This window comes from Poromitra crassiceps, assembly GCF_964638095.1.
Source record: "Poromitra crassiceps genome assembly, chromosome: 25".
NCBI classification, from domain to species: Eukaryota; Metazoa; Chordata; class Actinopteri; order Beryciformes; family Melamphaidae; genus Poromitra; species Poromitra crassiceps.
The window spans coordinates 8,226,130-8,243,932 of NC_139649.1; the positions used below are offsets into that span (position 1 = coordinate 8,226,130).

Sequence of the window (17,803 nt, forward strand, 5' to 3'; positions counted from 1 at the left end):
CTAGCCACTCCACCTATACCCACCCCTCAAATCCCCACTCTCTATCACCTTCCTATCCCTAGCTATGGCCCCTTTTCCATCCTAGCCACTCCACCTACCCACCCCATTGACTCCCGACTCTCTATCACCTTCCTATCCCTAGCTATACCAAACTCGCTAAAGGTCCTTGCACACAGAGTCCGAATTGTTCGCTCCGTTTTTTTAATCCGTCATCCGGGAAAAAAACGTCACGCACAGATACCTTGCCCACTGAGTCCGATGCGTTAATTATCCAATATTCGTTGCGAAGATTCGCAACGAAAAGAAAACTACCGCGATCCTATTGATCCACAACTGGCAGTGTGTCTGTGTGGCTCTCTGTCTCTCCCCCCCCCCCTCTTCCCCATACACACACACACACACACACCGCGTCCCGCATTCCAAGCTGGTCTGCAATCACCCGGCACATTCTGTCTTTTAATTCCGAATCTCTGTATTCCTGCTTTGCCATAAAATGCTTTGTGCTGGGAGACGAACTGAATTAACTTCTCAGACGCCATTTTTCATTGTGAATAGCAACACTACGGCAGCTCTGGGTGGTCAAACACCTGTCAAAACGATTTCATGGATGCGGAAAAACGCAGAAAATCGAACCTCGTCCGAAAACTTAAATGACGGACGTAATTGTCGGACTCGGTGTGTCAATGATGATTGACACAAATGAGGTCGTATTTTTATTTTTTCCGTGCGTCAATTTCGGACGAAAAAACGGACTCTATGTGCAAGGACCTTAAATGTCCATGACTGAGTGAGTGAGTGAGTGAGTGAGTGAGTGAGTGAGTGAGTGAGTGAGTGAGTGAGGGAGCGAGCCTTGAGCCACAGAGAATGTATAAAAGTTATTGTCATGTTTGGTCTAAACAAGACCTAATGAGTCTAATGATGGTGGCTGACCTGCAAGTTTTAGCTATGGCAGGCCAGAACTGGGACCAAAATTCAGCCCTGGCCAAACCATCTAGAACTGTATGACATCTTTCTTTCTTTTGTGGGATCATGCAGACATCATCATCATCATCATCAGGATAATTATAGAAAGCAACATTAATATTCAGGGGAGACAAATAGCCTGGGGAAGGTGAGGGACCTGGATAATGGATGAGGGGGTGCAGAAGCACTGACTTACAGTATCATGAAGCTATACTCCCCGAGTTCACTATTTGAAAAGCATTATCAGGTGATTTATGCCACCTTGTGGCTGAAAGCAGACACTGAGGGAATGCCTGATGTACCTCCAGCAGCAGTAAAGGCTTGTTTTTTTTCTTCTTCTGATGAATGCAACGTTCAAGCCAAACTAGGCTGGTTTTGCTGGGCCAGGATAGAGTATAAGTCTATCACGCTGAGCCACAGTAAGGTATGATTCAAAACAGAGCTTCTCAGGCGCAGTCAGGCACTCTGAGGGGGGATGGCCTTGAGTCACAAGAGAGTTTTGTAAGAATTGGGCAGGTCGAGGTAATGGTTGGTTGAGTTTGGTTGTTACATCATAGCCCTGTCATAGCTAATAAAGGGAAGTGGCAGTCCTGTGCAAAGACACACGCTCAACAGACAGACAGACAAAGACCCACCCACACACACACACACATAGACACACACACACACACACACACACACACACACACACACACACACACACACACACACACACACACACACACACACACACACACACAAGCGACGAGATTTTGACCAAGATATTAATAAAGGAATCAGTATCTCGACTCTTGTCAAGTGATGAATCTTTTGCGTAGCTTGTTTGCTCTCAGTGGAAGTGACTCCACATGGATGCTGCTGTGGAATGCTGCGGCGCTGCCTGCATGACCACAGTGCACAGCTTGCTTCGGACATCAGCACATCAACTAGGCTTTGCCAGGCTAATCTAGGTCACACAGGCCTGGCTGAGCTAAGTAAGCCCTAATCAAAGCCAAACAGCGGGTGAGGAAGCCAGGGTTTTGGATGTCCGCTGTTCCGCGGCAGCCCCTGGCCTCAGGTGGAGGCTACATGCTGCAGCCCCTGGCCTCAGGTGGAGGCTACATGCTGCAGCCCCTGGCCTCAGGTGGAGGCTACATGCTGCAGCCTCTGGCCTCAGGTGGAGGCTACATGCTGCAGCCCCTGGCCTCAGGTGGAGGCTACATGCTGCAGCCCCTGGCCTCAGGTGGAGGCTACATGCTGCTTGCCCCTGGCCTCAGGTGGAGGCTACATGCTGCTTGCCCCTGGCCTCAGGTGGAGGCTACATGCTGCAGCCCCTGGCCTCAGGTGGAGGCTACATGCTGCAGCCCCTGGCCTCAGGTGGAGGCTACATGCTGCAGCCCCTGGCCTCAGGTGGAGGCTACATGCTGCAGCCCCTGGCCTCAGGTGGAGGCTACATGCTGCAGCCCCTGGCCTCAGGTGGAGGCTACATGCTGCAGCTCCTGGCCTCAGGTGGAGGCTACATGCTGCAGCCCCTGGCCTCAGGTGGAGGCTACATGCTGCAGCCCCTGGCCTCAGGTGGAGGCTACATGCTGCAGCCCCTGGCCTCAGGTGGAGGCTACATGCTGCAGCTCCTGGCCTCAGGTGGAGGCTACATGCTGCAGCTCCTGGCCTCAGGTGGAGGCTACATGCTGCAGCCCCTGGCCTCAGGTGGAGGCTACATGCTGCAGCCCCTGGCCTCAGGTGGAGGCTACATGCTGCAGCCCCTGGCCTCAGGTGGAGGCTACATGCTGCAGCTCCTGGCCTCAGGTGGAGGCTACATGCTGCAGCCCCTGGCCTCAGGTGGAGGCTACATGCTGCAGCCCCTGGCCTCAGGTGGAGGCTACATGCTGCAGCTCCTGGCCTCAGGTGGAGGCTACATGCTGCAGCCCCTGGCCTCAGGTGGAGGCTACATGCTGCAGCCCCTGGCCTCAGGTGGAGGCTACATGCTGCAGCCCCTGGCCTCAGGTGGAGGCTACATGCTGCAGCATGTATCCTCCACCTGAGGCCAGGGGCTGCATGCTGCAGCCCCTGGCCTCAGGTGGAGGATACATGCTGCAGCCCCTGGCCTCAGGTGGAGGATACATGCTGCAGCCCCTGGCCTCAGGTGGAGGCTACATGCTGCAGCCCCTGGCCTCAGGTGGAGGCTACATGCTGCAGCCTCTGGCCTCAGGTGGAGGCTACATGCTGCAGCCCCTGGCCTCAGGTGGAGGATACATGCTGCAGCCCCTGGCCTCAGGTGGAGGCTACATGCTGCAGCTCCTGGCCTCAGGTGGAGGATACATGCTGCAGCCCCTGGCCTCAGGTGGAGGATACATGCTGCAGCCCCTGGCCTCAGGTGGAGGCTACATGCTGCAGCCCCTGGCCTCAGGTGGAGGATACATGCTGCAGCCCCTGGCCTCAGGTGGAGGCTACATGCTGCAGCCCCTGGCCTCAGGTGGAGGATACATGCTGCAGCCCCTGGCCTCAGGTGGAGGATACATGCTGCAGCCCCTGGCCTCAGGTGGAGGCTACATGCTGCAGCCCCTGGCCTCAGGTGGAGGATACATGCTGCAGCCCCTGGCCTCAGGTGGAGGCTACATGCTGCAGCCCCTGGCCTCAGGTGGAGGCTACATGCTGCAGCCCCTGGCCTCAGGTGGAGGATACATGCTGCAGCCCCTGGCCTCAGGTGGAGGCTACATGCTGCAGCTCCTGGCCTCAGGTGGAGGCTACATGCTGCTTGCCCCTGGCCTCAGGTGGAGGCTACATGCTGCAGCCCCTGGCCTCAGGTGGAGGCTACATGCTGCAGCCTCTGGCCTCAGGTGGAGGCTACATGCTGCAGCCCCTGGCCTCAGGTGGAGGCTACATGCTGCAGCCCCTGGCCTCAGGTGGAGGCTACATGCTGCAGCCCCTGGCCTCAGGTGGAGGCTACATGGTGCAGCCTCTGGCCTCAGGTGGAGGCTACATGCTGCAGCCCCTGGCCTCAGGTGGAGGATACATGCTGCTTGCCCGGGCTTTGGCGCACAGCTGGGACCACTGCAGGGAACTCTTCTACTCGAGTGTCCTTTAGTCATTCCCCCCCTTTAGCCTCTTGTGCTTTCCGAGGTGTCCTAGGACACACGCGCGCGCGCACGCACACGCACACACACACACACGCCCCCGTGCGCACGCACACACACAAACACACACACTCGCGCGCACACACACACACACACACACACACACACACACACACACACACACACACACACACACACACACACACACACACACACACACACACACAAGGAAGTGCTCACACATCTGCATGTTTTTTACACACTCCAGTGTGAAGTCACACGTAACTAAATTATTGTGCGTGAAAACCGTGCGCTTATCTACACACACAAATGGAAGGAGATTGAAAAAGTGAGCGGGAGAGAGAGGGAGAGGATAAATACTCCCTACCAATTATCACAACCCTCCCATAGGCACGCCCCTTTCCTTGTCTCTCTCTCTCTCTCTCTCTCTCTCTCTCTCTCTCTCTCTGTCTATGTATCTCTCTCGCTCCTGCAGCTGCCTCCTCTCCCTATGATTTTCGGCTTGGGTTTTTAGCCCCTCTCGTTTGTGGCTGGGGCCTTTGAACAGGAGAGCGTGGCATTGTGGAGGGAGGGGTGGATGCTAAGCCCCCGCACCCCCATGTGTTTATCTGCCTCTCCCAGCTGGGCTCCTCAGGGAAGAAGCAGAGCGAGAGAGGGAGAGAAAGAGAGAGAGAGAGGGAGAGGGAGAGAGAGAGAGAGAGAGAGAGAGAGAGAGAGAGAGAGAGAGAGAGAGAGAGGGAGGGAGAGAGAGAGAGACAGAGATCCGGGTATGCCCTCTTCTCCACTGACCTACATGGGTTATAAGAGCACGAGAGTAAAGGACTACTGTTTGCTTTTAAATGCATGTAAAGGTAGATTTACACGTAAAAAACTATAAACCGTTTTAGAGGTATTTGTTTACTTTGACAGTTATTGAGAGTTGATTTGAGTTTGGTTGTGGAACTGTGATGTCACTTGTGCATGAATGACATCAATGGTCCACAACTTGACTCAAGCCAACTCTCAATAACTGTCAAACTAAACAATGCCTGCAAAAGTGTTTACAGTTTTCAGACGTGTGATATCATGTGCAAAATAAATCAGCATTGGGTTTCAGTGAAGTGCACCTTTAAAGCAAACAGATGAAAACATAAGGTTTGTTGTTGACTGCAGACTGATGTGTGTGATGTGTGAATTAAATTGATGTGGAAAAGAATGCAGGGAAGCGGTCTGAGGTGATAGATAGACAGACAGACAGACAGACAGACAGACAGACAGACAGACAGACAGACAGACAGACAGACAGACAGATAGATAGAGAGATAGATAGAGAGATAGATAGATAGATAGATAGATAGATAGATAGATAGATAGATAGACAGATGGATAGATAGATAGATAGATAGACAGGCAGACAGATAGATAGATAGACAGATGCATAGATAGATAGACAGACAGACAGACAGACAGACAGACATACAGACAGACAGATAGATAGAGAGATAGATAGATAGATAGATAGTGAAAGTGGCAAGTGACAAGCTAAAAGGTGCATTCACTGAAGAGCTGCACTTGACATTTTCGTGAACCTTCCCACAGATGCCGTGCACCCCCCCCCCCCCCCCCCACACACACACACACACACACATGCGCACGCACGCACGCACACGCACACACACACACACACACACACACACACACACACACACACACACACACACACACACACACACACACACACACACACACACACACCATCCACCTGCTCTATTCAAGCTGATAGGAATTGCGGTGGTGTCAAGTGGCTCCTTCAGGAGTACAAAATGTTAGTACTCACATGTTCAGCCCCTCTGCCTGCCTGCCTGCCTGACTGGGAGGAACAGCCCCTTTGAACGAACGGTTCTTGAGATAAACCAATTTTTTTGTTGCCAGTAGGTGGCACTGTGCTGAATTGCACGAAAACAGGGCACTGCACTCCGTCAGGTCTCCCTTAGCGCACTCCCCAAGCTTGAAGCCTATCGGACCAACGGTTCTCGAGATACACTAAGATCACTGAGCTCTACTGATTATTTCCCCTTGATTTTATTCATGACAGACTTGAATATTAATGCTGCTTATTCAGCTTACAAATACATGTTCTCCTACTATTCTCTGCTCCTTTCATTCTGCTCTCTCCCCAATGTTTACTTTAGCCCCCTCTCATTCTTGACCATTCACTCTCAACGACCCTACTCACAGGAATGTTTACTTTTCTCACTTACTGTCACAGAACGACCTGCCCAGATCAGCTGGGGCTTGAAGGAGCGCAGAATTGAACACAAATGTTCAAATATTGAACGGTTCTCGAGATACGCAAAGGACAGAGAGAGATAGAGAGAGAGACAGAGAGACAGACGCTACCGCAATTATAGTATAGATAGATACATGCATGACTATACTTTTATGTGCCTGTGTGTGCATGCACGTGTGTTAATCTGCATGTGTTTGAGGACATGGTTGTGTGTGCATGTACAGTAATGAGTGTAGTATGTGTGTAAATGTGCACGTAATGTGTATGTATGTGCGTAGGGTAAAAATATCCCCGTTGCTCCACTCAGCCAGAGGCATTAGCCACAATACACACACACACACACACACACACACACACACACAGTGTGTCTGTGGCTCCCACTGCTAACACTCCGCTAGTGTGCTAACATAAACAATTTTACAGCAACTAGTTATGCACAAAACAAAACGTTGCATGCATATCAGAAACAGCAACAACAGGGCAGCAGACAGATGCACACTTGAAGTGGAGGTGGAGGGCTTCACCCTCCTATCACTGCCATTTGAAAACATCATTATGCCACGTTCTGGTGATTGTCATGTTTTTACTTAAATTGAGTGACTTCATTGTCTTCTGTGGATCAAAAAGGCTCAAAAATGCAATGGTGGTCATGCAAAGAAAAGTTGACTTTTGAAGATATGTGGTTTCAGAAAAGAGCAGAAGAAAGAACAGGGTAAAATACGGAGAGCCGGCCATATTTACACCTTTAATAATGACGACAAACAGATGTTGCTGCTACTCGTCACATAGATGTGGACCTGGAGGTAATCCTCCAAGAAACAGATCTCAACCGCTATATTAGTCAGAAAGAAATCCTCCTTCCCTGACTGTATATTACAGGCTTCACAAAGGAACTAGAAGCACGGGCAGCAGCACAGGACAAAATCACAAGCTCATTTAGTGGCGTCTGATCCCTCCTGCCCAGGCAGCACTCTGTGCCCCAGACAGGCCACATCCATCCATCCATCCCTCTGCCCTCTCTCTCTCTCTCTGCCCTTTCTCTCTCTCTCTGCCCCCCCCTCTCTCTCTCCCTCTGCCCCCCCCTCTCTCTCTCTCTGCCCTCTCCCTCTGCCCCCTCTCTCTCTCTCTCTCTGCCCTCTCTCTGCCCCCCCCTCTCTCTCTCTCTCTGCCCTCTCTCTGCCCTCTCTCTCTCTCTCTGCCCCCCCTCTCTCTCTTTCTCTCTCTGCCCTCTCTCTCTCTCTGCCCCCTCTCTCTCTCTGTGTAAGCTTGACTGACCACAAGCAGGCAGAAAATCTCCATTTATTTTCGTAACAGTGTCTCTTCTTGGTGCTCCTCTTCTCCCTGTGGGGTTTCCATGGCTACTTGGTCAGGTGACCTCGCTGGAGCCCGGCCCCTAGCTGTGCCCCGCGGTGACTGTCACTGCATTTACCAACGGGACTGTAAATACAACCCCAATGTGTGTGTGTGTCTGTGTGTGTGTGTGTGTGTGTGTGTGTGTGTTTGTCTATGTTTTTGTGTTTGCGTGTTGATTTGTGTCATGAATCTCCATGTTATGGAGATTCCAAAATGATTAATCAATTATCAAAATAGTTGTCAATAGATTTTCTGCCGATCGACTAATCGATTAATAGTTGCAGCTCTAATTATGGCCCCGGCACTGGAACACCTAAATGGATTGGAAGCTGGAAACCCTCATTAGTGTTCTGCTTGCACCTGTGTTCCTTCCTGCCTTTTAGACACAAAATGGGTGAATTGGGTAGGAAGTGAAATAGGCTAATGGAGTGGATAGAGCAGTGGCAGAATAGACCCTTTTTACAGGGGCCATTTTGTGTCGAAAAGGCAGAATAAACACAGGTGCAAGGCAGAAAAACACTAATGAGGGTTTCCAAATTCCAATCAAGTTGGAAACCCTCATTAGTGTTTTGCTTGCACCTGTGTTTACCCTGCCTTTTCGACACAAAATAGCCACCGTGAGAAGGGTCTATTGGCCTGTGTGTGACGACACCAAGGCCACGGTGATGCTTTAGTTTAGCGCACAAGAAAAAGTGTATATTTGCGTCATGCGCTCAATCGGCTGTGCAATTTTGCTCTCTCTTTCTCTTTGCATCACTCTCTCTCATGCACACACGCAAACGCACGCGCACACACACACACACACACACACACACACACACACAAACACAGGCACACTTACATAAAGACACATAACACACCCACACATGCAATGAAGAGTTTGGGCACATCTCAAAGGACAGCTTCTGCATGAGTTGCTCGATGGAGGAGTGGAGCAGAATATGCCAGCCACTGACAGTGTGCCAAACAGGGCGCGCGCACACACACACACACACACACACACACACACACACACACACACACACACACACACACTCACTCACTCACTCTCTCTCTCTCTCTCTCTCTCTCTCTCTCTCACACACACACACACACACATACACACACACACACACACACACACAGAGGGAGAGAGCTGTACACCATCCTCTAGAATCTCCCACAGACATGGCTGATTATGAATTCGCCTTATCCTTGCACAGACCCAGCATAGTGACATCTCTTCTGGAGGAAACCCACTGGTCTACTGCAGCTGTCTGGACTGAAGTCGGCATATAACCTTTAAATGACCTTCTCTATGTGTCCACATGACCATTCAGCTATATACAAAGGTTCAGTAAATGTCATTCCCTATCTAAACAAATGCCTCTAATTCCTGGGGGCATGTAAACAAACCTAACTGACAACCATGTGTTCCTATTGGTGTCCTAATATGCAAAGCAATCACGTCTGTCTAAGCATGATTGTTGTACATCCACAGAAAGAAGAAACATGGCTGACGTTGTTTTCACGGTTTTACTGACTCTTAATTGACTGCCGTGTCAACTCCAATCTAAGCTCAACTCCAAATGTTTACGTCCAGGAGGAGGTCGCTGTTTGAATGGTCGCCTTAAAAGACCGGAGAGAATAAAAAAGGCTTTATGCTCGTCAATCTAAAGTGGAAAGCTATCTTGTGATGAGATCATTCTGGGACCAGTGGTGTAGTTGAGGCTATATTATGGAGATGGCTCCGCCTCCTTTTCTGGCTATTTAGCATTATACTTAACTATCAGGATGGTGTGACTCACTGCACTATACCACCTCCCCTACAGCACCATACCCACCGCCTCACACACCACACCATGCCATGCCACTGTTGGGGACCCATCTGTGTTCTTGAATAAATCAGAATACCTGGGTCACGATTTGAATTGTTTGCATTTTCATAAGCCTCCACCGGAGGGATAGTTGGAAAAGTTTCCTTCACTTGAGATATAGCAAAGGTCACATTCATAATAAGTGTAGCGCATTTCGTTGCGGTTGGTGTGTGTGTGTGTGTGTGGGGGGGGGGGGGGGGGGGGGGGGGTTGTGTCAGGGTAAAATTAATTGATTGACTGCTTATTGATTGATTGTCATAATTAAACAGAGTCTACAATGATCAACAATCAATCAATAAGCAGTCAATCAATTAATTTTACCCTGACAGTTGTGTGTTAAATTTTTTTTTTTAATTTAGATTGTATATGATTATTACAAATTGCAAAATAGAATAAGTCAGTCACTACTACATTATCAATGAATCAATAGATGACACCGGATGCACTGGATGGCACAGTCATGCTCATACAATCACACGTCGCCAATCCCCACACACACTTCTCCCCACACCTCACACACACACACACACACACACGCACACACACGCACACACGCACAGAGCTGTGACTGAGTGCTGAGTGTTATCTTCATCATACAGATGGTGCTTTGGGATCAGCTGCCTGTTCTTTGGCTCTGGCCCACAAATATCACAGTGAATCTGGTCACGCACAAACAGCCGATGGGACGCACTCACTCACTCACTCACTCACTCACTCACTCACTCACTCACTCACCTCCCTGATAGAGATCTGCCTTATCTCTGCCAAAATGCCACGTGTGTCTGACGCAAGTGCCTTTGAGCAAGATTCACTCCTTTATGCATGGCCATAAAAATTATGTTTATTTTATGACTCAGCAACGAGCAACTCCATGGCATTTGTAAAAGTGAGAAATATAAACACAAGTGTGGAAAGCGCACGCGCACACACACACACACACACACACACACACACACACACACACACACACACACACACACACGCACGCACACACACACACACACACACACACACACACACACACACACACACACACACCAAATGTGTATTAGCTGAATACCCTCATGGCAACAGTAATTTCTCTAAACTCACATCAAAGAAAAATCACTTATCTCTTTTTGTCCTTGGGCTACTGAGCACTGTAAAATAAACGAGGGAAATAGAACTACAAACGACACCCAAGAGTGAAAGAGGTAATTCAGTCAGAGAGCTAGTCTTTGTTGGTTCCTGTTACAATTGACTTGGAGTAAAATGCGGCATTTCTTAAATTTTAGAGGACTGGCACAACATATCCACAGACAAGACCCATACTGGAACGGTTTACACTGGCATATAGGCCAGTAGTCCATTACATAAACTTGAGTCATTTGGTCACGAATAAAGGCAAAAATGAAATAAATAAATAAAAGAAATCTTAAAAAAACAAAAAAACAAACATGGATTTATCATGGATAAAACGGATCATTGCCGCGCTGGTTGATGATGTGGTGTCCCTCATGCAGCATCACATTCAGTATTATGTGAAAAAGAAACAAAAATACAATGGATGCCAAATAGGCTATAAAGTGGGTAAATAGGCTACTAATTAAGGTAAGGTAAAGAGTGCTACAGGAATTCATAAAGTCGTTTTATTTCCCACTCAATTTAGTCAATCACCATGAGTCTGTTATATTGAACCCACCGGGGGTTCAACGCTTTGTAAATAACGCACTAAATAGCGCACTGCACAAACGCACGGACCCCCAAACTCGCAGAACACATCCTACATCATGCAGCCTATAATTCATTTGGTGCATAAAGTTATGTGTTATGCAGAAAGCAAACTTCCAACTTACCCACTCCAAAACACGGATAAATCCCAGAGGTAATTTGAGCACTTGGAATGTTCCCACAGATGCGAGCTGCATAAAGACAGAGGGAGATAAAGATATTTTTCTATGATCAATTAGCTAACCAAATGCGGCCAATTTAACAGAGAACTGCACGCAGCTCTGAGAACAAACTCCCTTGTGTAACGTTAGCCTACTGACCTGATTAGCGGTGTCCATTTCAACGGCACTTTCTTTCCGACTTGTTTGACTGGATGTAAACAATTTCAAAAGCCAAGACCCGATTGATGTGTCGCGCGTAACGGAGCTGTAGGCTGTAATTCCGACTCCGTACGAAAAAACCCGAGTCCTCTTCGGATTTGTTGGGAAAAATAAATTGCCATGGAGACAGGCGGGGATTGGCTTCCATGAGGAGGAGCGACGCCTTCCTTAATTTGATCATGATTTGTTATTTTCTGGATCCTGGTTGTTTGTCTATCGTGCCTCTGCCTCGGCTCTTATAGGGTAGGCTACTACTAGCCTACATTAGGCTATGTTTTTTTTCTACCCAGTGTTTTATGGTGATAGAAGAAAGCAAAATAAAATAAAACAAAACAAAACAAATTATCTGGTAGCCTATGTGCAGTTGTAGGGTAACAAACAATGGACTTCGGTGATTGTCTTTCGTTTCCAAACCACTTAAAATAGAGTGGCTGCCCAAAATTTGCACCTGTAGGCTAATATCTTTTAGATAGCCTATCTTTATTTAGCCTACTTTATTAGACTGTGTTGATCAACACGTAGGCCTATGGCTTTAATTAGGCCTATTTTTTATACAATACGAGCATTACGAGGGATCAGCTGAGCAGCATTTTGGTAAACCCAGTCAAATGTTTGTTTGTTTGTGTGTGAGTGTTTGTTTGTTTGTGTGTGTGTGTGTGTGTGTGTGTGTGTGTGTGTGTGTGTGTGTGTGTGTTTGTGCACGCGCGAACTACTTCCACAGTAGCCTAACCTATTTTGGAGGTGACTGCACACAAGTAGGCTAGCTAATAATTCTACCATTAGCCTCAAACTATGGCCTCAAAGAATGTGTTCTTGTTTCTGAAGGTAATATACACCCATCGTCGTAAACATATGGGACGGTGATGTAAACGTGGTGATGTAGGCTAAAGGAGATCTGGGAGATCTGGATCACTCTCTCTCACACACACACACACACACACACACACACACACACACACACACACACACACACACACACACACACACACACACACACATCATAGCTACTGGTTTTTGTTGTTTTTCCCTTATTGAAGTGATGATCCTTCATTGTTTGATTGGTGTTCTTATAGCCAGACAAAGAGCTGGAGAAATGTGTCATAATTAGATTGCCGAGGGAGGGGGGAGAGAGAGAGAAAGAGAGAGAGGTTTCAGCACCACGGACAGAGGCATACATTAACTCCAGCAGTTTTTCTATGTCCTGTTTCATTTACAGCCTAGTCTGGAGAGAGAGAGAGAGAGAGAGAGAGAGAGAGAGAGAGAGAGAGAGAGACTGCAGGGGCTTTTCTGAGTCTGCTATACTGATGACAATTACAGCCAAGTGCAAACTGTTCTGACATCGTGGCTAATTTGACATCTCCCCTATCGTTCCTTCCCCCTCGCTCTTTTGTTGTCACTCTCTCTGTCACTCACACACACACACACACACACACACACACACACACACACACACACACACATACACACACACAGACACACAGACACACACACACCCACACACTCACTCCCCGCCTGAAGGGCTCTGTCCATGCGATTAGTGAATCGTTAGATCTGATTGGCTAATATTTTCACCACAGGAAATCAAAAGGATCCGAGCAAGAAGAGCGGAGTCTCTCATGTGTACTTTATCCACTTAGTTAGGATCGGTTTCAGATAACGAGCTGAGACACAACTGGCTTTTCACGGAAGGGGGGGGGGGGGGGGGGGGGGTTGATGTGACTGTTCAGTTTGAGATCATGCAGGAATATGCAGAGTGGACTGTGGCTAGAATGCAGGCAGGATCACAGTCTTCCCACAGTCAAGGGAGCTGGTGGTGCTGTCCATGATCTACACTCAAAGTGACTGCACAAATATCATTCATTCACAATTACAAGTGATTATTAGAATTGAGACTGATTCCAATTATAGCCTACTGTTGTGCATCAACTGTGATTCCAATCCGCATAACGACTTTGCGCCTGTGACTGTTCCATTGTGTGTTGATGTGGCTATTTGGCTGTTTCAAGCAGCTCAAGCCACTGCTCAGCACACCCCTAAGGATGCTGGGAAAAAAGAGTCTGCAAATAGATACAAAGCACCTGAAGGGATCCCAGATGTAGCCAATCATCTCTGTACTCCACATGTTCCCCTCAGTGTGTTACTTGTAACATTTGGAGAAGGGTTTCAAAATGCCTGAATGTGGATACATTTATATGGCAGCAAAACTGACTCGGCTCCTCCCTCTCCTGTTTTCTCTCGAGGTTAGAGGGAGGCAATGTGTATGTGCTGAAACAACATCAACTCCTCGCCTGAGGGGAGCAACACAGAGAATAACCTGGCTGTCACCCGCACACACACACACACGCACGCACACACACGCACGCACACACACACACGCACACACACACACACACACACACACACACACACACACACACACACACACACACACACGCACGCACACACACACACTGACAGGTGTCCAAATGCATCTCAAAGAAGTGTAAATGTACTGCAAGACACAGAGAATAACCTGGCTGTCACCCGCACACGCACACACACACACACACACACGCACACACACGCACACACACACACTGACAGGTGTCCAAATGCATCTCAAAGAAGTGTAAATGTACTGCAAGACACAGAGAGCAACACACCAGGGTACAGTAGCTGAGGCCCTGTGTGTGTGTGTGTGTGTGTGTGTGTGTGTGTGTGTGTGTGTGTGTGTGTGTGTGTGTGTGTGTGTGTGTGTGTGTGTGTGTGTGTGTGTGTGTGTGTGTGTGTGAGAGAGAGAGTTGCCTATGGGAGAGAGCAGAACAGTAGATAATAAGCAGGGAGGAAAAAGAGGGGAAACTATACTGTCTGTGTGCATGTGTGCTAACTGGTATTTGTGCGTGCATTATAATGCAGCTATATACATCATTAGAATAGCCAGATATTCAAATACACAATGAAACGGCACCGATCGCTTGGCTATCTTAAGTTCTGGCCAAGGGACATCAGTTGAAAATTAGCCGTTTGGCTAACACTGGCATGTTTACAGTCATGTTAATTAATGTGCACTGTCCCTCAAATAAATCAATAAATACAAATACAAATACAAATCGTGAGATTGGTGAAGAGCTCACATGAACTGAGGAACACTCGAGTCGTGTGAACAGATCGGTGCTGTAGCACCTGCGTAGTGGCACCCTGAGAGGCCACTTCAACAGATGGAGTTAAGCTGGTGCTACTTGAGCATCGGGGGGCAGAGAAGGAACAGAGAGGAGTGTGTGTGTGTGTGTGTGTGTGTGTGTGTGTGTGTGTGTGTTTTTGTGAGAGAGAGAGTGAGAGAGAGTAGGCAGACAGCAGAGCCACAGTAGGAACAATCGCCATTCTTCTCCTCCGCTTAAGCCTCTTTCATATTTGCGACACACTGAGGACTTATAGCAGAGAGACTAGGTCAGCCACTTATCCATCTCATCCAACAATGCTACTACACGCCACAACTCTCACAGCAATCACTGCTGAGCTGGAGCCAGTGCCACGGCACGTCCACATCTTCTGCTGCTCAATGCAGTTTGAAGGGCTGAAATGAGTACTGTGTTGTGGAAGGGATAGATTGGATAATAATCATCATCATCATCATCATCATCATCATCAATCATAATAATCAGAATAATAATAATAAACAACCACATCAATAATAACAACAACAACAACAACAACAACAAACACATCTGTGGCAGGCAAACTGTAATGGACAGATTTCCAGATCAGTCGTGGGAGCATGAATAGGCAAAAATATCTTTGAGGGATCCTATGTTGGAACACCAATAACGTCTTAACGGGAATCAAGGACTGCACCGTTGCAATTAGCTGTCAGCCTTGGTTTGGTTTCTGGGATTTATCCAAGGCCAGAATATGCCAGCCACTGACAGTGTGCCAAACAGGGCGCACACACTCTCACACACACACACACACACACACACACACACACACACACACACACACACACACACACACACACACACACACACACACACACACACACACACACACACACACGCACACACACACACGCACACACACACACACCCATGCCACCCACCAAACGGGCATTAGCCAATCTAAGCTTGTGTTCTATTTCTGCGGGGCCTGACATCCTACTACTATAATTGGAGAGCCGTCTGTCCATATTTGCAAAGCGCACCATTGCTCAGCCTCCGATCGCTTCCAAAATATGCCAGAGGGAGGTCTAGAATTAATGAATCTGTTGCTAAAAAAATAAAAGAAATTGCCCTATCATGTCCTGCAGGAGCACAAACTGAATGTCAACATGAGGACAGACAAGGCTGAAAAGGAGTTCTCCAGCTGTCTTATTGATTTGGGGGAAGGCAAAATTCTACATGGGAAACGTGAAGTTCAGGTCAGGTCAGGATTCCTCCAGGGTACTTGGTGAAGGATCTGAAGACTCTGGTTTCTGAGACCTTCCTAAAATGGATGTGTGACAAAGACAACCTTCTGAAAGGCACTATATACTGTACACTCCTCTGAACAAGGACATCAAACACACCAACATGTGCTTAGATGAGTTCCCTGGCGAAAAGAACAGCTTCTTTTCAGCTGACAGCTGACAAACTCACCGACGCCTCTGGAGTGCCTGACCATGCCACCAAACTGAATGTAGGAGCTCCACTCATGCTGCTTAGGAACCTACAAGCAGGTCCTGGCGGTACTCTCAAGAACGGCACCTGGATGGTGGTGGTGCAGATGATGGACAAGGTGGTTGAATGTGAGGTTTCTGTAGGGACAAACAAGGTGAAAGGATATTCCTGCCAGGAATTCCTCACCAGGACAGAAATGATTAGCTTCCCTTCACCTTTGTCAGATGGCAGTTCCCAATCAGATTGGGAACACAAAGCAAGGAGACATGATTAGATACTGAAACAAAAGACAAGCATTGGAAATAATAAAGTGAAATGTTTCTGGGTAAAATCATGGCATTAGCCCTGGTCTCATTCTGCAGCAGTTAGACAGTGTACATAATCAGGATTAACTTTAGCATGATGGGGAGAGAGAGAGAGAGAGAGAGAGAGAGAGAGAGAGGGAGACACACAGAGAAGGGGGGGTCATACTGTATAGGAAGAGACAATATAACCTCAAAGTCACTCAGCCTGGTGATATAGTAGCAGCTGTGAATATGTACAGTAATAAATACAGAATAAATATGTAATGCATCTTATATTATAATATAATATAGCCTCCCTTGTAGTGCATGTGTCAAAGTGAAACACAGCACACTGCTAGATATTTTTGCTTTTAATTGTATTTATCTAAGGAAGTTCTGCTCAGTGCTCTTTCGAAGCATCATAAAATTGTGAATAGATGCTTGATACTGTGCCTGTGTTGACTAAGGCACTGCAGAGGACTTTGGCTCAAACACAATCAAAGAGGAAAAGGAACCCGCACACCAGCCAGTTAGAACATCAAGCCTAAGAAAAGACTCTTCAATGTCAAATTGGTTTGAAACTCCTATTGCGTGCCAACAGCTCTACATCATGCAAAAGGCGCAGATGAGGGTGCAGCCAGCCACATTCCCTTTAGGGTAGGGCTGGGCGATATGGACAAAATCAAACTGTGCTTCCACAAAATATTGACACGATGAGATTTTTTTTATAATCATCAGTAATGTGGATATAATGACTCAGTTGGTAAGGGAAAATATTAGAACTGCTAGAACAGTCTGGTAATTTCAGAATATGGCATCACTTTACTTTAATGCAGTCTTTAAAACCAGGAAAGGACAACACTTACGCCATATCAGGATATTACGATATCCAAAATCTAAGATGATATCTAGTCTTATAATATTGATATATTGCCCAGCCCTACTTCACGGTAAAGCACCAGGGTCAGGTATCCTCTCCTACCCAGAATTCCTGACTCTTGTCCATCATTGCAGTCTAAGGGCACCCAAGGAGAATGAACGCCATGACAACACAGCCTTATACTATGCGTTGCTAGGCAACTAATCCGGCGAGCATGGAGTAATGGTCCTGTATGTTGTGTGACAATGATGGCCAATTATCAGCTGCTTATCTGGCTGTGAACGCTTTTCTCTTCAGACAGTTGCAGTTTGCAACTCTCCCATTCAGCAGCAGTGGTGCACAAACAATGTTCACTGGATGTGTTCGCGTTGCAGAGCATATTCATGGTGATGACTATATCATC

At 47.7% G+C, this 17,803-nt stretch overlaps 1 protein-coding gene across 1 annotated transcript in view; it reads right to left on the bottom strand.

Annotated features, from left to right (window-relative positions):
* synpra (synaptoporin a) overlaps positions 1 to 11,563 on the bottom strand; it is a gene marked incomplete at both ends in the record, with an annotated part of 20,882 nt that extends 9,319 nt beyond the window's left edge. The window contains 2 exons of the mRNA XM_083660702.1: positions 11,351 to 11,416; positions 11,546 to 11,563. Coding sequence (XP_083516828.1) covers positions 11,351 to 11,416; positions 11,546 to 11,563 — 84 coding nt within the window. The remainder of the gene's footprint in view (positions 1 to 11,350; positions 11,417 to 11,545) is intronic.
* Between the last annotated feature and the right edge of the window lie 6,240 nt (positions 11,564 to 17,803).